General features: G+C 40.0%; 1 protein-coding gene across 3 annotated transcripts in view; it reads left to right on the plus strand.

The window, feature by feature from the left end:
• Window positions 1-22,070, plus strand: part of nhsl2 (NHS-like 2) — a 266,381-nt gene that overhangs the window by 10,728 nt on the left and 233,583 nt on the right. The window contains exon 1 of one of the 3 annotated variants that reach the window (XM_049569283.1): window positions 18,464-18,695. The exons of the other annotated variants lie outside the window; for them this stretch is intronic. Coding sequence (XP_049425240.1) covers window positions 18,593-18,695 — 103 coding nt within the window. The 5' untranslated portion in view covers window positions 18,464-18,592. Of the gene's footprint in view, window positions 1-18,463; window positions 18,696-22,070 lie in introns of those variants that run through there. 3 annotated transcript variants of the gene reach the window in all.

Genomic DNA, 22,070 nt, shown 5'->3' on the forward strand with positions numbered 1-22,070 from the left:
CGACATGTCCCACTGGTAGGAGGCCAATTACTGTGTGTATGTAGATTTTTTTTTTTTTTTTTTTAAACACAGAAAAAACCTGTAAACTAGGGATGCACCGAATATTCGGTAACCGAATATATTCGGCCGAATATTGCAAAAAACCACACATTCGGTATTCGGTGGAATAAGTTAAAAGCAAGGCTGAATAATAGCGGCGTGTTTTGATAACGCAATCAAACAGCGTGCCGTGACGGGCGAATAAAATGTCGGCAGTGTGGCGATCTGTCCATCACGGCACTCGCATTTGCGACTAAAAATAGTTTTGAGCGAGCAAAATAGGCTTAAATCATTCAGCACGCTGTGCGAGCAGCCTACAGATTTCAACCACCAGCAGAAACGAAAGGCGAATCCCATCGGTTGTGGGTTGAACAGGGGTCACAGACACAGACAGTCATGTATTCCTGTCAAATACGGCGGCCATCGGCTTACCGGCGACGGAGAAGTCGGTTCCAATAATATCCTCTTCTTGGTGTCATGACTGCCCAGAAGTATCTGAACAGCCGAGCCAGCCGAACACAGGTATGTGACGTGTCAGAGGAGAAACGAGCCTTCCACATTTCTCTCTTTGTGGCAGGTAATGGCCCACAAACCTCACCGCACTTTAGGGACTGTTCATTACTTATGAAGGAACTGTCAGGGGAGGAGGGTGGCTGGTTGATTCTTATTTTATTTATTTATTTTATTTCGATCCCCGCTATGTTAATCACTTATTGATGCTGTTTTTGAAGTATGAATAAGTCAATAAGTAATTTATTCCATTGAAATATCATTGATGTATTATAGAAAAGTGATTTATCTTTTTATAAATGACAAAAGGCACATCTGCCTCATTTTCGCTGTGGTATCGTGATACTACTCAGAACCATGGTATTTTCATTGGTATCGCACAGTGGATCCCAATTTTGGTACCGTGACAACACTAATCTGGAGGGGGTTCATCTGCAAAAACTAATGAAAAACTAAACAACAATATTCGGTATTTGGTACTCGGTATTCGGCCAAGCGTTTAATAATATTCGGCTTCGGCTTCGGCCACAAATTTTCATTTCGGTGCATCCCTACTGTAAACATTGGCATTAGATTTCTTTCTCATTGCCAATAGATAAGAGCTGTGTACATAGAGGCCAACAAACAAAATAAGCCATTGTTTTTTGGTGAGACATCATGGCCGGTGGTTATGGTGACAAAAAATGGGTATTTTAAGCTCGGACATGATCTTTTCTCTCCATAGCCATGTGGCTTTGTGCCTAAAGGAAACCACGTTTCCCAGTGTTGTTGAAATGCAAAGAACACGTCGGCAACATGTTTTTGAAATGTACAAATGTTACATATCTGTGGTTTGCAGAAACGTACAATGCCATAATTTACTCTGGTGATTGGGTTGACGTGCTTGTGCTGAGGCATTAATCTAATGTTGTCTTTGTCTCATCAGTCTCAGGTGGTAGGTTGGAGAAAGTTGTGTGATTCAGAGGTGATTCTCAGAAAGTCAGTAAAAAATATCACTCTCTGTGTGTGTGTGTGAGTGTGCATGTTTTATAAGTGAGTGTGTTTTCAAGGTCAGTGAGAAACAAGTAGATGTTCTATGTTTAATGTTTCTGTTGGAGCTGTATGAAAGTCAGTACTGAAAAATTGTTTTCCTGCATAGCCATTTAAGAGATTGTGTGTGTGTGTGTGTGTGTGTGTGTATGTATGCAATTTGAGGCCAGAACACAGAGAAAGTTCTGTTGTTCTCCACAAAACCAAAGCGAGTTGTAGATTCAGGTAAAAGACTCGGACCTACTAACAACTTCCTGTCTTGGCAGAGAGCCCGGTCCAAGTCTCTCTCACTCACACACACACACACACACACACACACACACACACACACACACACACACACACACACACACACGTGCATTCTCAAAGCCAAAGGGATAAAACTTTTCTTTCATTATTTTAATCTATTTCCCCACCCTCCACTGCAAATTTTTTGGTTGGACGGGTTACCACGGCAACCATCCAGGGCGAGTGTACAGTTGTAGGCCTCTGTGAAATACAACCATGTCCTGCTTGTGTGTGTGTGTTGTCTCCCAGTGTCTCTGGCCGCCTTGCCCTTCTGCTGTGAACTTCATGTAGTTTTTCTTTTTCTAATATCGTCACCGATTTGTCAAACGGCCTGAAAACACTTGAGACACACATATACACACAGACACACGCACACTGCTTAACACACTCTGCTGAGCTTGGGAACATAAACACATGCACAGTGTGGACAGGGATTGGAAAAGCTCTTTCTCTCTCAGATTGAGAATTACAGAGCAAAAAGAAGGAAGGAAATCAGTAAAAACTGGGAGGAGGAATGGAAATCAGTAGAAGAAGAGATGGAAAAGAGCAAAGAGGAAGGAGGAGGAAAACACAGGAGGAAGATTGACAGAAGGAGAGAGATAAGAAAAGAGGAGGGAATTGCAGGAAGGATGGGAAGATCAGAGGGAGGAGAGATTGACAGCTGAATAACAGGTGGTTATGCAATTTGAATTTTCTTTCGTTTTATCTCTCAGTCTGTCACTTTCTGCGCGAAGGAAAGTCTCCAAACTCGACAGTCATGGTCAAAAGTCTTTTGAAAACCTGAATGCTGTTGTGAGGTAAACTGTACAAGTGAAGTGTGGGTTTCTGGCACGAGCTTACCTTCTTCCAAGGTGCATGGAGAAGGGAAAGAAGTCTAAAGAGGTCTGGTTTATAGTTTCAACCATTACTGAGGTGGCTGTTACATTTCTTGAGGGCAGCTGTATGTTTTGACAAAGTTAAGGAAGTGTGTGGTGACTTGTAATGAGTAAATATTACATCAAATATAAAATAAAGGTCTGTAATAATGTTATAATACGACATAGATGGTTGATGAAATTGGTGGACACCATATCGTAGGTATGATCATCTCTTGAGTACACTTGTCCGAAGGGCCGGATGAGATCGTCTGCCAGGCCAATACGTTTGACACCCCTGGTCTAGATGAACTTAAAACTCAAGTAGAATCAGGAAAGGCTCTCCGATAAAAGTTTAAAGAAGGGGTTTAAATGAGATCGCTGACTCCGCCGACCAGATTTCCTTGGGCAGTGTGTTCCGGAGCCTTTGGCCGGACCTCTGGAACAGACAAAAGACCACTGCCCGAGGACCTCAAAGTACATCCTGGTGTATATGGTACGAACAGTTTGGTGATATTGCTGGGAGAGAGACCATGAAGAGCCTTAAAAGTTGTCAGTAAAATCTTAATATCTGTTCTAAAACATACTGGGAGCCAGTGTAGAGAGGCGAAAACTGGAGTGACGTGATCATGTCTCTTGGCTCTGGTTGAAAGTCTGGCAGCTGAATTCTGTTCAGTCTGGAGTCGATTAATAGACTTTTGATTCAGGCAAGAAAAGAGGCTGTTGCAGTTATGCAGGCGTGAGGAGATGAAGGCATGTAAAATTGTCTCAGTGTCTTTGAAAGTTAAAATGGATCGTCTTTTTAAAATATTTCTAACATGAAAAAAACTTGCTTACCTGTAAGAGTTACTGTTGTAGGTATTTTTAACTTTACATCTGCCAGATCTTTTTTGTATGAGAGACCTTGGAAGAAGGACTTAAATCCTTTACTTGAAGCAGCTATAATCGATACTTTTATAATAACAGTCTATCAAATGCCAGTTTGAAAGGCCTTGGTCTTGTAGTGATCAACTTACGGACAATACTCCTGCTCCTCCTGGCTTTACTGAGCTTTACACTGAGTTAGAGCTCATTGTTTAGCTGTCGGCCAACAACTTTACTATGTTGGGTCACTCTCACCTCTCTCATGGTATCATTTTCAGCTGCAGCATGCAGCTATTTTCTGGTGCCAGAATTTTCTTAAATTAAACACTGAGGTAGTTGCTTCTGGGGCCAAAGAGGTACGATTAAAAACCAGCATTCAGATTTTATTGGCAAAAACCAGCAACCAAGCCAGAGGTCTTCCTGTACTCATGGACTCAGATGTGGATTTCAAGACAATTACAAAGTCAGCCTACTATCACCTCAAAAAGTTATCAACAGTTAAAGGACTTCTGTCACAGAATTGGGAAAAAACGATCTTTACAGGTCTCCCAAATGATGTGTGAGATTCAAAATGCTCCTCAGCAAGACCAAGAAAGTGGACCACACCAGTTCTGAGGTCTTTGGCTTTCTGTCTGTCAGAGAATTAATTTTAAAATACTTCTGATGGTTTATAAAGCACTGAATGGTTTAGGGCCAAATACATTTCTGACCTTCTGCCACACTGTGAACCATCCAGACCTCTCAGGTCATCAAGGACAGGTCAGCTTTGTGTCCCCGGAGTAAAGACTAAACATGGAGAGTGAGCGTTCAGTTTTTATGCATCACATATCTGGATCAAACATTGAGAAAACTGCAGGTCTGCTGCAGCTCTGTTATTTCAAGTCAAGGCTGAAGACTTTACTGTTTGCTACCACCTTCTATTAAAGCAAATAATTATTCACTTCTTACACTGCTTCTTTTATTGGCCTCTTCATATTTATATTCTGTCCAAGCTGGTTTTTGTTTCCTATTCCCTTGACTCTTTGATACTTATTTTAAATTGTATTTAACATCTTTTTATAATGTGTTTCTATTGAACTTTGCCCTGTTGCTGAAATTTGGTGTATAAACCTGTCTTGTTTAGTGAAAAAGCTTTGATAAATCCGCCTTGTGCCATGCTAACATCGCTAACAGCTGTATCCTCCTTAGACACAGGGTCCCTCTTGCTCTGCTTTGCAGGTTTAGTTGACATTTCTTTTGGCGTTTGAAGATTTGTGATGATGTTGGAAAAAGTCAGAGAGGACGGAGGGTAAACACTTGTGCTCCTCATTCGCCATCTTGAATCCCCCACCAAGACTCTTCATTTATGATCAGAAATACAACAAAAAGCAGCAAATTCGCACATTTACGAAGCTGAACCAGTAAGTGTTTGACATTTTTGTTTGAAAAGTGACTGAAACGGCTAATTAATTATCGAATTAGTTGGTGATTAATTTTCTTTCGACAATTAATCGACTATGTTTCGCAGCTCCACTGAGGAGTTGATGGAGAACAGAGCTAAAAAGAGAATGAATATTGGACTTAGATTCACGAGGAGCAAGAATAAGCAAGAATACAAATGCTTATGCCAGTAAGTGTTGCTCCATGTCTACTGGATGTGTCATTGTTTTGTTTAAAGCTTGTTCTGCTGCCCCCAAGTGGCCAGAAAAACCAAACAATTAATACTCCCTAAACCTGTGGAAAAGTAGCTTTAATACAATATATAAATACTCCATTAAACGTAAAAGTCATGCAGTCAAGATTTGACTTTAGTTAGAAATATTAGCCTCTGAATGTGCCTTATCCCTCTTATACAAATATATCTTCTCCTATGAGGACATATTTGTTATCTGTGTATGTACCAGTCTCCACTTATGGGCGCCCACAGGAGGGGTTACAGTCGTTGACAAATACATTAATAGACATATATATGCTTAAACTACATTATAATGTGATATATGTTCACAAATGTCCTGAACTTCTTTCAAAAACATGGGGAAAAAGGCAACAAGCAACTTGGTGATGTCAGACAAAAAAAAAACCCAAAACCCCAAACCCTAATAATAATAATAATGATAATAATAGACTTAGATATTATAAAAAAAACCTCTATGGAAAAAAAAGAAAAAAGCTAGGGAAAAAAAAATTAATTGTTATTACTTTGTTTTAAAAATATGTTACAGAATTATTATAATTTTTAAGCACTCTTTGCGGGTAATTTCTTATTTGTTTGTTTTAACTGAAATGTCTTTTTTTCCCCACAAATTTTCTTGTTTTTAATTTTCTCTTTTTACTAATTTGTCCCTATTTTTTTCTTTCGTTGCTCATTGCCTTCCTCCCCTGTTTTTAAAAGAAATCAAGCAAATTTGCTCAGGTTTCAAAGGGTTAATTTCATGTCATTCCTTTGATGATGCCCGATAATACCAGCAAGTCATCAATATCAGCCAAAATCTGCTTTAAAATGAAGATGCTTTTTCTTACTTTGCACAATGAATGAACGTTATACATTGAAAAGTATTATATTTCATGTCTCCATCTGCTGGTGGGCCGTCATGATAAGAGTATGCATGCATAATATGATGTTAATTCCACTACAAAAGACTTGATGATCACTGAAAGTAGGTGGGGAAAAAAGTGGATATATGGATATCAGTTATTGGTCAAATGAGTTGTTACATATTGGCCCATCCAATGTCAGCTAAAAATCCCAATATCATGCATTTCTAGATTCCTCATAAAAAAGTGAAACGGAATTAAGGGAAGCTGAAGTTTTTTTTCTTTCTGCGGATAACAAGCAGCAGAAAAAGATTGATAGATCAGCACAAAGATCCCAAAATCGTGCGATTTCCCCACACTGTGAAAAATAACAAATACCACAGGAGTCCAGTAGATTGAGTAACAGCAGTGATATAATGCAGGAAGAGGCCCAGTGTGTGTGTGTGTGTGTGTGTGTGTGTGTGTAATGAAATACAGCCCATGTGCAGAGCAGCACTCTCTCCTCTGCACACATAAAACACTTGTAGGAAACTTGCAGATTTTCCAGATTGTCGTCTAACATGCTTACAAGACTTCTTCTCTGTTTTCCAAGTGAGTGTGTGTGTGTTTCTTACTGGCCTCAACTCTGCTACACACACACTTTGTCCATCTCCCTCTGTGGTGCTAACATGAGGACAGTTTATACTATCTCCTGCAGAGCAGATTCCTATCGTAGAAGAAGAGGGAGACAGAGAGAGAGAGAGGGGGAGAGGAAAGGGGATCTGAGGATCTAGACATTGGTGTTTGTATATGTGTGTGTGTGTGTGTGTGTGTGTGTGTGTGTTTCAAGAGAGTGTGTCTCAATGGTGGCACATTGTCCAGAGAGCAGATGATCACGAGTCCATGATGGCAACAGCACGTAAACAGGGCTAGTAAGACTACACACACACACAAGCAAGGATATTGTGATTATAGTTGTGTGTGTGTGTGTGTGTGTGTGTGTGTGTGTGTGTGTGTGTGTGTGTGTGTGTCTCTGTGTGGGTGGGTGTGATCATAAGTAGTTGCCCTAAGTTAACTCCCTCTCACACAAACACACACAACTAGATATGTTGTCACTGGACCAGAAGACAAATGCAGGCATGTGGATGTCCATGCAGCTTTGATTGAGAACTCCATTACCCACATTCCTTTGCTGTCCCACTTGTTTCCAAAAACAGTCCATAACGGGACATAAAGACATATCATGGACATATTACCATGAACATTTTAAATTGACCACAAACACGTACCTGAATTTGAGACGTAATATTGTACAGACAGCTATATTGAAATCACCAAAAATGATCTGCCATGTTGATATTTTAGATTTTACATTTGCACTCTTTATTACTTTGTACTGCAACTGCTGCGCAACACTTTCCCTCAGGAGAAAAAAGTTCTGTCCTGTTTTATCTTAAATTAGTAGAAGGGGATGACTTGCAAAGGGCTGCTGTTGGTGGTGCTATTGATAACATTAGCCACTAGGTGTCGCACTCCCTTCTCCCCCTCCCATTGTATTAATGTCACCACACACTTGTTGCTTGCAACACAAGTTGATGCTAGTTCGTAGTGCGACCTCAGTCATATCAAGAGCTGAATGTTTCGGGGTAATGACTTTATTTTACAACATGCAGCTATACATAAGAGATAGATTTAGGGTACTTTATGCATGTATCGTAATCTAACATTATGGTACAGCTCATGGTAGCATTATTACGTGTAGTGTTGGGCTTGTTACTCTAAAAATGTAATAAAGCACTCATTATTCTCGTTACTAAAATTGGTAATTTCATATCTCCCCAAAATTTAGATGTGTGCCCGTGTGTGAATGTCAGGGTAATCGCCGGTAAGTGTAGCTAAGGCTAGATAGCGTGCGTTTATCTGGGGGTCTTCAGTTGCCTGTGGCCAGTTTTTACCAAGATGGAGAGGCACTCGTAGAGCAACATTTCATCCACCACATATCCAGCCATAAGCTTCATCACTTCTTCATAGCTGCAGCTGCTCACGATTAAAACCCAGTTTTGGTTGTTTACCTAGTGTAGCGCTACAGCCGACCTCCATGAGGAGGACCTCCATCCCGAGGAGGGATCAGCTTTGGTAGGGTGTATTTCCTGGAGCTTCATGTTGTTGTGTTGTCGGTCATAGTCAGTGTTTCAGACCAGAGGTTTGAGGATGGGTTTTTTTTGCAGTGGAAATAGTTCAACTATAGTACAACTACCTGCAGCAACAATGTTCCTGTCATCTTTCCACCAACTGAATCAAAGTAATGGGAGAATTTACGGCCGACAAGGTGAGCGTTTCCATTTTCTAGATTAGCTTGCTTTGACTTTGAGGTAACAGTAATATTATTATTGAAATTTTATCAGTAATTAGTTACACTACTCATTACTGGAAAAAGTAAAATACTACTGTGACAAGTTACTAGTAACAGTAATGCGTTACGCTACCGCCCAACACTGCTTACAACTAACTGTTAGCATCACACAGCTAACGTTTCCTAACAGTTTTTAACAGGCTTAATGACAGAATCGAGCTTTTGCGTAGGTTTGTTGGGACTGTTTATCATCAGAGTCTGATGCTAGCGACTGCTGCTGTGTTAGCTCGTGCTAACTGGGCAGATGTCTAACTGTTAAACAAGCTCCTATTTGCCCCACACCCCAACTGGCGACTGCGACACAATAAATATGACCTGACACAATTTTTAAAATGATGATTTTTTTTTTTAATTTAGGAAAACCAGTACTTACAGCTCTGTGGCTGTATTATTATTTTAAAAAAATGTTAGTACACATAAAAATATATTAATAAAACCTCTAAGATAAACAATACAAACTCTTTGGGAGTGAACAGTGACGATGATCAGACCAGACAATAATCCCTTGAGGTGACAGATTAGGAAATGCTCATAAGAGCAGTGTTTGGAACAGTAATTATGGTATATTAGCTTTTTGTGTAACATTAAACACAAAACAAATGTGTATAAAACTATAAAAGTAGACCAAAGTGTAAAAACATGTACTTAAATTAATGTTAAGGTGACCCAAATTTGTTGTACACCTGTAGATGTTTCAGTGTGTGAAGGTGGTTATCGGTGTTAATGTTGTTAGCAGTAAATTAGGAGTCATTTGAGCAACTGATAGTTGTTGTGGTTACCAGTGAGTTAACAGACTGCATGGTGTGTGTGTGTGTGTGTGTGTGTTCGCAGTACGAGCAGGTTTTATCAATGTGTTTCTCTTAGGGCTGTAATGGACAAAAGGCTGGCTGTCAACACCAACACGCTTTATGTCGGCCAAGGCATGCTGTAATGGTGCACGCAATCACTTCCAGATGACGGACAGAGGGGAGTGTGAGTGTGTGTGTGTGTGTGTGTGGGTGTGTGTGTGTTGGGCTTGAGTTTGAGAGCCAAAGAGGGGAATATCACTTCATTGTGGAGGGAGTAACCTGGTTTACATGCAGGACAGAAGAGAGGGAGATTGGAGTAAGTGCATATGTGTTTGTTTTCAAGTGTGTTACCATTGACTGCAAGGTAGGAAAAGATACAAACAAGGAAGGAGACAAGGAAACAATACTAACAAAACCATGGCTGCAGTAATTTTAATATTCATACTTAGACGTAAATTGCAAGATTACATGTTTCTCTCCTGCTAACAAAACCTTTGAAACAAACTTTAAAACGTTCAGTGGTTACGAGAACTTTGGTTCTAAAGAAGCGACACTTTGGGATGAGAAGGTCTTTGCCTGTGTTTTTTTAAAATGTGAGATTTTTCAAAGCTGTGTTAAATTTTTAAGATGCAATATTATGCAGGACTTTCCTAAAAAACAATGTTTAGACTCAAATGTTAGTATTATCTCTCAATTAACAATCATGACCCACTGTGGTGGTGTATTTTTCTGCAGAGATGCTCCCCTCTGCCATATTTTCTTATTTCCTGTGTTCGGGACGTTATGAAAAGGTAGCAACCAGGTGCCATACTTTAAGCAGCACACTGAAAAATGCAAATATAGCGAAATGCCAAGCGAGAGTGAATCTGGGGTTGGCTTCTACTTTCACGTTTGCTGACGAGGGTATTTATGAACATCAGCTGACAATCCTGCACAGTATACCATTAAAATGAAGAAGATTTTGGTAACCATAACAGTGGGGGAAAACGTAAGATCTTTCACTTAGTGAAAGTACTGTAGCAGTACAACAGTGTAGAAATAGATCCTTTTAGGGCCGACGTCACAATGATGTCATTTTGTTAGCTGGAGGCAAAACACGACTCTCCACCACAGGGCTGTAGGCTACATGGGAGTCTTAAAATGTTGTCTTGTTGTGTTATTGGGAGCCAGAATAGAAGGAGTCATGGCTCAAAACTTATTTTATCTCATATCAGCCGCCACTGCCCGTCAACAAAAACACAGCCGACTCTGGTAAATTGCGATAAGATGAAAGGACTGGACGGAGGCCATCATCAAAAAATCAAATCAAAAATCAAAAATTAGGGGAAAAGTATTTACTGTTGTAGGGATGAATAACATTATGTGTATTAAGGGTTATCATGTCCACCTCATCAGACATTGGGGAGGTATTAAGAGGAATATTGGATTTCTCTGTAACGCTAACTTTTTAGCGCATTAGCTAATGTTAGCTTTGATAGCAAAACAAACCGGAGGAAACCGTTCAAGTGTCGTCCTCCTTTGCAAGATTGGCATAGTGATCAACCACGAAGCTTCCTGTGACATCATCCATCCACTGAGTTAGGAGTCTGGTCTCACTCTGAAGTTGTCGAAATCTGGCGCTTGGGTGTCGGAAACCAACGAATAAAGGCGTACCAGCGGCGTCGGGGAAACGCGGTGGGACAAGGATGAATGTTAAGGCGGCAAAAATCCAAGTAGGGCGGGCAGGAGGATTGGTGGATGGGTCCAACAAACACCGGCTTTCACCCAAGAGAGTGGTGTTTGCATCCCATAAGATTATAGAGCTAAACCCTGTTCTTTTTTCCTGAACCTAACCATGTGTTTGTTGTTGAGGGAAAAAAAAACAGCAATTTGTGGTGTTGTACTGACATATTCCATTTACTTTGAAAGAGACTGTATGTAAACTGTAAATTTCCTGTGAAAACGTGAAAAGTGTATTTTAAAAGAAGACAATATGTGCAACGGGCAGAACTTGACACTGCGTCCTAGAACCTCAACAACCAACACACCCAGGGTACCTTGCACATTGTACGTGGAAGTGGAAAGTCCATGACCAAACGTCGATTCGTGACGAAGTCGGAGTGAGAATGTGTTGTGGTCACGTCCTCTTTATCTCTCTCCACGTACGCTTTTGCTGATGCTTCTATTTTCTATGTCCCACCCTGCTAGAAACCCGTAAGGTCAAGAGATTCGTCTTTGATAGGCATTGATTGCTTAATGACAGACTGACAGCTGGCGACCCAATAAACAAAAGACAACAGGACTTGATATGTTTAAGGACACTCAAAGTGTAGGAAATTCTAAAACATACTGCAAAATGCATGTCTAACACTAAAACTTTCAGATGTTTGTATTACACAAGCTATTAAAGGGTGTATGTCTGTCGTTGTTTGGTTTAACACATTTCTTTAACCAGGTAACTTCTCATTTGTAGGTATTTATGAAAGTGCTATTTTGACAGATTATATAATTTTAAACAAGTTTTCAAAAGTATCTATTCCTTTGTCCATAACCATGTGATTATATTTAGTCAAGCCGTTACCTGCCTTGATTTAAAAGGTGTTGTCATCCAGAGTTGGTTTAAATTCCCTATCAATTGTGATCTCTCTCAGTAAAATTAGATCCCTTTGATTAAGCTATGGTTCGTTAACTTTTATCCAGGTCAATAATGTATTTTTATACATGTATTTTCAATTTATCTAATGTCCTTAAGAGTCATTTTGGTAATAATTTGTATGTATAATCAGAATCTGCAACGTAACTAGCAACTAATGTTGTAAAATAAATTCAGGAGGGCAAAGAGTAAAATATATGCTTCCAAAATGTAGTAGAAGTAGCATAAATTGGAAATAATCAGTGTTATTTTACATTTTTTATGTTGGCCTGCAGTAAAATATCTTTTAATATAAGATATGTGTATTTATCACCTGTGCTTTTTGTAAGGAAAAAAAGATAAACAAGTACAAACTGAGAAGGTGACGTTCCTTTCACTAATTATACTGATTAAAACAACTGATGTACACTAACTTTCTTAATTATAAACGACACCTCTGACAATCCAGAGTCCAGCACTAGACTCCTGCATGTTCCCTGCCTTTGAGCTCAACAGTGACATCCTCTGACTGAGCCAAGATCTCACAATAAAGCCTTTAAAACGACTTAACAAGTGAGTTCAGTTCGGTGTGTGGGATCACAGAGTTCAGAGGAGACGAGTTAAAGTGAAGTATTTATTGGCAGGGTGTTGAGGCGAGGAGGCGCGGCGAGTGAGCGTTAGTAGAGGAGGATACAACAACAGAACACACAGTTCTGACACCGAACACATGGATCTGGACACCCTGATGAGCTGTGTGAGTGTGTTTGTGTGTGTGTGTGTGCGCGCGCATGCCTCCTGCTACCAACCCACTACCTGGCAGCCATGAGGCTCTGCGGTTTGGACGTGGTGTGAATAAACAGTGTGTGTGTGTTTGTAAACAACTCACAGACCTGCGATGTCTCTTATTAACACCGTTTTTTCTGTTGGGTGTCACTTATGACTCATGCCTAATACTTAATGAATCTGTATTTTGCTTCATTATTCAGCCTGATGTTGAGTCTGTGCTAACCAAAGTCTACATGGTTGTGGGAGTTACTTTGTTCAAAGTAACAGTCAGTGTGTTAATTGCTCGGAGCAGTTATCTTTAGTTTTATCTTGATGATTGTAGAAATATGACAATTTATGAGTTGTTATTATGGAGCTACTTTATAATCTGTACAAGCATTTATACTTGTGGGTCAGCTCTCTGCAGAACCTATGCCATAGCCTACGCACGTGGCCTACGCCGTTGTGATACTTGTGCGGTGGTGTGTCTGTGTCACTCTGCAGGTACACCCCCAAAACACAAGTCGGCAGCAGAGTTTCTGTGAAGTGCTGTGAAGTTTAGTTGAGTCAAAACACACATCAAACACACATTAATGTGGCTTAATAGAGACAATATTCATTTTCATTTTCCCCACAAATACAACATACTAATGTTTTTAGCACAAGCCTACGGTGTTTTACATTGCATAAATTAGCTGAGTGGCTAGCGGACTTTTCCTCTACTCATATGAAGCCAGAGACAACAGCAACATTTAACAAAGGCAACATTACAAAACTCACAAGGTTCACTGACAAAACAACTGTCTTATACTAAACATGCTTTATAAACAAATTCAACATGCTAACGTTATTAGCACAAGCCTATGGCATTCTACATTGTATAAATTAGCCTAGTGATGAGCAGAGATTTCCTCTGCTCATATGAAGCCAGGATAAATCACACACAAGACTTAAAATTACTTAACTATTTTGTGGGAGGCTTTATTGTCTTCACTATTCATTGTTTCTTATCTGTGAAATTAAAGTAAATAAAAGCTTTGTTTCCACTGAGGGAAATGGTTTCAGCTTACAAAATTGGACAGGAAGTCTGCATCGCCACGATGTGCGGTTACATTTCTGGGGAGCTGCACGTCCTGCTACGGTGTAGGTATGCCATCGATTTGACAAAGATGTATAAATCCCGCTTTAGACAGTCACATGTCTGTGTTGTCTTAATTTTTTGTGTTACTGTCTGTACATTTTATGACACAAATATACAGACAGTAACACAAAAAATAAGACAACTACATGTAGACAGTTTGTATTTATATGTGATTGTGTTCATGTATGAAAGAGTGCATAGGTAACCAAATGAAGTTTTTGTTGACTAAAGGTCAATGGGAGTGTACCTGAGCCTATGTTAAATTTTAGTTCACGATGTTGGGTCAAACTTCAGTTTGGGCAGTTGGGATGTGAAATTCATTCCCAGTTAGTGTTAGAGAATGTTGTTCTGCTAAACAGAATTTGTGCAATGTGTTGTGCATTTATTAATCTACAGTCCCAGCAGGAATTGGACATGTGGGTTAGTAATGATGAAGAGGTCTGGAGACTAAGATGGCCTGACATCCTGATTTTTGTGGGACGTTCCACAGATTTTGTCCTGAAATAAGACAGAAATATTCTGCACAATCAAACGCAGGCTTTATAATTCAAAGTATTATGATAAATGTTTTTATATTCACAAAGCAACGTTTGTTTGCCAAAGAGTCATTAGTTCCTCACATGTTGCACAAACATCTGCCTTCTCTGCTGCTCCACATGTCTCCTCTGACAGCAGCAAGAAGGGGTTACTATGGTTACGGGGACTCACACATGCGCCTGCATCCATGCAGCATTTTCATTTTCTTTTTTTCCCAAACCATTGCTGAATATTTTATTAACTAGCTTTTTGCTCTGTAATTGTATTTTATGAGCTCAGGTTGGTTTTATCGGTATAAAATGAGTCTTCTTTAGTCGCCTGTGCAGCTTATTAGTTCATATTTGTGTGTCTGGGTTTTTTTGCGTGTGTGTGTGTGTGTGTGTGTGTGTGTTGCTGCATGTCCTCTATTTGCCCTCTGAGTTCATTAGTGCCCTGTGTGAAGCAGGCACTCTGCCCTGCCACACGCACACACACACACACACACACACACACTTAGCTTATTTACTTGTTTCATTGCACTGCAGACACTCCTGCCTGAGTGTCAACAACTCTTCACTCTGCAGCTCGATTGCTGCTGATTATATGATGGAAAATGTTTTACTTAAATCATAAAATGTCATTAAAAGTGGCAACAGTGATTTTCAGGTTATGGTGCAATTTAGCCTTTAACTGTGGACATATGCACAGTTCTAAAATGTTCATACTAACTAGACATTAAAACCACTAAACTAAACAACTTTAACAACTAAAAATCAGACTAGTTGACATCAACTGTTACTTTATTTCTATGTTGTATGCTCATTTGCAGACAGATTCATCAGTTGACACATTTATAAGCTGAAACCATTTCCCTCAGTGGAAACAAAGCTTTTGTTTACTTTGATTTCACAAATAAGAAACAATAAATTGTGAAGACAATAAAGCCTCCACAAAATAGCATTTTAAGTCTTGTGTGTGATTTATCCTGGCTTCATATGAGCAGAGGAAATCTCCACTCGTCGCTAGGCTAATTTAAGCAATGTAAAATGTCATATACTTGTGCTAATGATGTTAGCATTTTGTATTTGTTTGGAAAACGTGTTTAGTATAAGACAGTTGTTTTGTCAGTGAACCTTGTGAGTTGTAATGGAGCCAAATTATGTGTCGTTACCTTTGTAAATGTTGCTGTTGTCCCTGGTTTTATATGAGCAGAGGAAAAGTCCACTAGCTCCTAGGCCAGTTTATACAATGTAAAATGCCATAGGCTTGTGCTAATAATGTTAGCATGTTGTACATGTGGGGAAGATGTGTCCAGATGTCTGTGAATGCTGCGAGTTATAGTGAAGCTGATTTGTGTACTTGTGTTTGAAATGGTCTCCATTAAGCTGTGTTTAATGTGTGTTTTGAGTCAGCTAAACTTAACAGCATTTCACAGAAACTCCCGAAATCCCGCTTAATGAGACAGACACATACAAGTTCCTAAGTAGAAATGAAAATGGGCCAAAATGTTAAAAAATCAAAACCTGTTGCTATCTTCAGTTACTTGTTGCAGTGCAAATTACGCTCAGGCTACTAGGGCTGCCCCCTGAAAATCTTTGAGTCAGGAAGTGTACATCTGACTCAGTAAAATCAGTTGCACAAAACACCCTTAAATCTTCTCCTTAGCCTTTCCTTAAAATGCTCACTTAAGTATTTATGGTGTTATCCTCATCTTGGTCTTATTCTCAAGGAATCCCTAGACCATTGCACAAAAGACCTTAGCAACCAAAGCAAGGTAAAAAGTCTTAAGGTAGCTCTGACTCCATCTTAACTGCAACATGACTGAGTTTATGGTGATAAATAAAAAAAACTAACACACCCAGAGAAGAGTGTTTTGCTACCATGAGATCCTAATGGATACACTTTTGATGTTACACTGTAGATTTGACTGAAATAATTTCCGTTGCAATTTCTTCATATAATTGTTGTCTGTTATTTGGGGATCAAATTCACTTTGTAGTTTGTGCTTTCTATGATTGCATTCCTCCAGAAGTATAATCTTTTCCGCCTCTGACCAGTTTGGTTTTCTTGTCTTCTTTTGTCTGCCTTTTTTTTCCCACTATCTAACTATAAGCTGACTGTGTGAGACGAAAACAGACATCACAAGCACAACACAGTAAATCAGTTAACTTTTTTTTTTGGTAACTAAAGAAACCTTTTATGGGATTCTTTGCAACTGTCTAAGGCCCTGATCACACAGTAAGCGTTTTGCAGGTTGCAAAATGCGAGGCGCAACACACTGCCTTTAAAAAAAAAAAAAAAAAAATAAAAAATTGAATGCCACAACTTAAAAAAACACTTGCTGCGCCTTTTTATTGTTGCCATTCAACCACCCCATCATGTCGTTACACTAAGCTTCACGTTATCAATCTACTGTTTTTTTTTTTTTTTGGTTTTTTTTCCCACAATAATCAGTATCTAGTTCCTGAAATGTTGAGGCAGAGGGTACATGCTGTAGCTCTGGTTGAGGGTGAGAGGCTGTCAGTAAACAGTTTGTTGGGCACAGGGAAACGGAGATCTGTGTGGATACATGAGACCCTAAAAAAGAGGGTGGATCATGGGGAGTACCACCAGTTGGTCCAGGAGCTTCTCCTCCACGATGGCCGTTTCCAGGCATATTTTATGCTGTGTCTTTAACCTCCTGGAAAACGTGTGGTCAGGCGCTGGGTGCTACTTTTGTGCCTTTTCTGTGCCAGCTTTCAAGAGCGCGGTGACAGCTTGTGTTATGTTTACCTGAAATCCTGAGTGCAGAGCTCTGGGTAGCCCTGCACTAACATGATCAACTTTTCCATATTCATCACACACTGATATTTATGGAAGAGGGGAACGATATCTGTTGGCTGTGATTGGTTGTTCCTCATCACATGATGTGGTGCGCGTCGCTGTATTCTAAAAGTTGAACTTGGTTTATGTTATAGTGCAGCTGTCATGCATTTTTTTGTTCCTTTCAGTCATGAAAATATATGACGCAATGACGTAATCGCTGGGAGATGCAGTAATGTCACTTCAACAAAGACAAACACAAGCAGTCAGGTTTGAGGAGCCAGATTTTGTACATCACGTAATCTGGTGGTCGAAACTTTGTGCGTATAACCACAGCAAGTATGGTGGGTCAAAGCTGATCCGGTAACTCGTGGTTTAAACTGTGACAAACGTTTGAAACAGACAGTTTGGGTAATAACTTTCTTTGTTTTCTCTTTTAGATACGTTTAAGTGACACATAATTCTTTTAAAACTTGTCTTGCTGCTTGTGTTACTGCCCCATCAGACTTCAGAGAGAGACCCAAGTTGTAATATACAGAAGTTATCCTTTCAAAAACTGCACTGCAGGTGTGTGATCATGCCTTAAGTGGTGACAGTAAATCAAATTTTCACTGCTAATCAAACCAAGCAAAGAGAATCAGTGTATAAATATGATTACAGCAGATAAGAGTTACATAAACACACACATTAGGGAGGACTAGAACACGCTGAGTAAGATCAAAGTGTTTGACACAAGCTATTGATAACAGGAATAAATAGAAATGCTGAATTTACTGTGTCCAACATAAAAATCAATGCTGTTTGTGTTGCAGTGCACGTAGGTGTGTGTGTGTGTGTGTGTGTGTGTGTGTGTGTGTGTGTGTGTGTGTGTTTGTTTAGGATCTGTTGCTTTGTGTGTCACCGCCTGTTTGTGTGTGTATTTGTCTCCGTTGATATGTGTGTGCGTGGGCAGGGCTGACGCAGCAGAACTGACTGCAGCGTGGCGAGCGAGAGGTGGGACACACACAGATGTACACACACACATGTATACGCACACATATGTTTATACCCATACACAGCAGAGTGATGCTGCGCACAGCACGCACAAATATAAAATTCGGACATTGATGTGACATTTTAAATTACATGGCGCTTGCAGATATTGCACACACACACACACACACACACACACACCGAGTTGGGTTATCATGTGAACTGTCACTGTTGCAAGTTCTGATGCTAGAGAAAGACCTCGTGAGACGGAGCAGGGCAGTGAGAGGCGGGTGGGGGAGAGAAAGTATAATCAAAGGGGTGAGGACGGAGAGAGAGAGAGAGAGAGAGAGAGGGGGTAGAGACATTAGGAGGAGGAGGAGGAGAAGAACAAGGGAGTGAAGCAAGAGGACGAACAAGTGGACAGATAGACGATAGAAAGGAGGAGAGTCTGTAGTCAAAGTAACACAGTAGATAGATAGATAGAGGGATAGATAGATAGATAGAGGGATGCGTTGGAAAAGGAGGCGATCGCCGGCGCAAGGGAGGACAGGAGATGATGAAGATGAGGAGAAGAGCTCAGACACCTCCTTCAGAGTGCATTTCTTTAAAGGTAGATTGTTTGTTTTCTCTGCCTTGCCCGATTTGCCGCATTTGTCGCGTCACCTCAGGGTGCTGTCAAGTGACCAGTTAGTGCATTAATATGTTGCCTTTTGTGTGTGTGTGTGTGTATGTGTGTATGTGTGTGTGTTTTATAGGGTATCCTGCTCAGTTCTGACAAATTAAAAATGTTTCCGCACTTTAATGTTTTAAAGTGCTGCATTTTTAGATGTTAAACTACACCACAGGGTGATGAAGATGTTGGGAAGCTTCTGTCTCAGCATTAATGCTGTTGATCATTTTGTGTATTCAGAAACCAACTTTTTTCAGTGTTGCGTAAAGATTTGTTGATTTTGAGTGGTTGTTTAGTTCATACACCACTAACGTGGGCACAGTGTGGCACCGTTTTCTTTTTGTTATTGCCTGTTTTCAATGATAAATGTAGGAAGTGAGTGAGTGTGTGTGTGTGTGTAGCAGCTGCTAGGTGTGTATAGGTCTGGAGAAACCATGTAAGTTAGACATTTCCCCAGCTTGTTACTATATGTACGTAGGCCTCAGGAGCCCTTCACATAGAAACCTCCCACTTTGTAGGCGCACAAAAAACAAAACTAATAAAATAAATGAATAAAATTTGCATGTGTGCAAAGGATATTTGTGGAAGGGGTGCCCCGTTTCCACTTGAGCACCAGCCCTTTACAATTTCTGTGCACAGCACTGACTGCAACGTCTTTGTATTAAAACTCTTGAGTTTTAAAAGTAAGCACTGAGTGCTTGATCAAATTATCAGTACTTTTATAAAATTTCAATAATAATTTTTCAAATTTAAGGCTTTACTTTCCAGAGGTGGAATGTAACAAAGTGCATTTACTCAAGTACTGTACTGAAGTACAATTTTGAATTACTTGTACTTGACGATTTCCATTTGGTGCTACTTTATGCTTCTGCTCCACATTTCAGAGGGACACATATTACTTTTTACTCCACTACATTTATTCGACAGCTTTAGTTACTTTGCAGATTCGTACTATTTATATTAAATTAATTAATAAATTCCTGTGTATTATTATAGATGAAGCTACTTCAGTATATAAAGTAATTTAACTTAGACCCACCTTTACCAGCTGTAACATTTATAGTTATGTGTACCAGAGCCTGACATTTTTTCGGGAATACTGAAGATCACAGGATTCCTTTGGGATTTCCTTGGCATGGCAATCAATTTCACTATTCATCAGGTGACTGGTATTGGACAGGAAAAAAGTCAACTAGAGCGGGTGGGATTATAAATATGTAGTTCTGGGGCACCTGGTGACCTAGTGGGTAGAGCAGACGTCCCATATGTGACGGCAATGTCTTTGCCGCAGTGGCAGCGGGTTCAATTCCAGCCCGCAGCCCTTTGCTACACATCACCCCCCTTCATATTAGACTATCCTCCTATCTAAGAAAGACAAAAAGCCATAGCCCTCTAATGAGAACAGTATGGGACGGGGTCATTCAACTGAGATTGTAATGGAACAGGAGTCATTTTGAGGGGGTGGGATGGGACAGGAGTGAAAATTTGTTCCCATGTCACAGTCTAATGTACACATGAAATTTTGTTTTACAGACAGCAGCTTTACTGTTTTAATTCACTCTCATCAACCATGCTTCCAGTCACACCGTGGAAGCTGTTAACCGTGAGAAAGCCACCGTACACTACCTGCCCAGCACTAAATGGTAGATAGACAGAGTTTGGGACTAGCTGGTGAACATAGTGGAGCATTTAGCAGCTAAAGAGACAGATATTTCCCTTTAAGAGCTGGTGGAGACCAAACTTTTGCTTTAATGTCCATAGGCCAAAACACACTCATTGATGTACAACCCTACACCAGTGGCAGGTAGATGCACGTTGGCACTCTTGTCCTATTTCCAGTTTCACTGCCCCCAGAATTAAATACATTTTCCCCTCACTCGCTCCCTTCTTGTATGTACCAGCTCCCGTAGCAGCTCTCTTTCTCTGCTCCTATGGCAGCTCGACTCCTCTCCTCACTATGGATGCATAAAGAGAACTCTGTTGATGTTGCTGTGGCTTGTGTGTGAGACAAAGACTGGATGTCAAGAGACTCCTTATTGAGGTTGAGAAATATCCCAAGCTAAATGACCTGCAATTCCGTCATTATTAGGACAATGGCCAAAAAGATATTGCTGGGCGAGTCATAGTTGTGGAGATCAGCTCTTCGGGTAAGGAGTTAAGTTTAATTAGGGGCTCTCCACGCATGATTTAAAAGATTTTAAGCTAACGCAGAGGTGGGTGAGGTTTAGATCTTTCAGTAAAAGTAGTTATAACTTTGTGTGGTCGTCTGTTGAGGAGCTGCAGTGCAACACGTCCGGTGTCTGCTAGGGGCAGCACACGACGTGCGCCACAGGGACGTCTGGGTCTGTTCAAAATGTTCAATTTTCTGTACAGTAAATCATGTCAGAAAAGTTGATGCTTGGGAATAACTGGATGTTGAAACCAGACTACCTGCCTTTATGAGATACTGTGTGTAGCTGTTTGTTTCCAGTTGCCATAAAGCAATCCACCGATCGTTTCATTTATAAAAGTAAAAAAAAAAAAAAATAAAAAAAAATAAAATAAATATATATATATATATATATATATATATATATATATAAATATAAAGTGCAACAAGTATCTTTGCACACATTCACACCTAGGAGCTTTCCTGCTGTTCATTTATTATACAATATTTGCCTGAATAATTCATTATGTTTTAGTGGTTTACACACACACTGATACTGCTGGATGATACTTTAGAGCTCACAGCTGATAAAGTTTTCATGTCCAATATGAAATGCCACGAAATATCATCAGGTGTTTGGCGAGAAAGGGAGAGCAGGGTGTGTGTCAGACAAACAGTAACAGAGATATGAAGATGATGGTTTTCTGATGGTCCTGTATCTGGAAATGTTTGACTTTTCTGTGGTCTGGAACTTCCACAAAATTCGATATTAGGAGAGTAATCTGTAAGTAGTCTGTAGCATTGATCACAAGACCCAGCTGTACCTCAGAGGCACCGTCCTTGTATAAACTTTATGAGTCTAGTCAGGCAGATGTTAAACTCAAAAATGGAATGATACAACAAAATCCTGCAAGACCTGTAATACTGTATAGTTTGCACGTGGAGCCAAAGTAAACAGATGTCTTTCATCTGCGGCGGACGCTTGACTCACCCCAAACAAATGAGCTTAACTGCAGCTGAAGAGAACTTGTGTTCAAACTGGGAACAAATCTAGGTGGACCCATTACCCAAACCACAAGCCCACAGCGGTGACACAAGCATACACACAGATGCTGGTTTGAATCATTTTACTATCAAACATCTGTTGCTCTTATTATTTAGTCGTT

Source organism: Epinephelus fuscoguttatus, linkage group LG23, assembly GCF_011397635.1.
Source record: "Epinephelus fuscoguttatus linkage group LG23, E.fuscoguttatus.final_Chr_v1".
Taxonomy (NCBI): Eukaryota; Metazoa; Chordata; class Actinopteri; order Perciformes; family Serranidae; genus Epinephelus; species Epinephelus fuscoguttatus.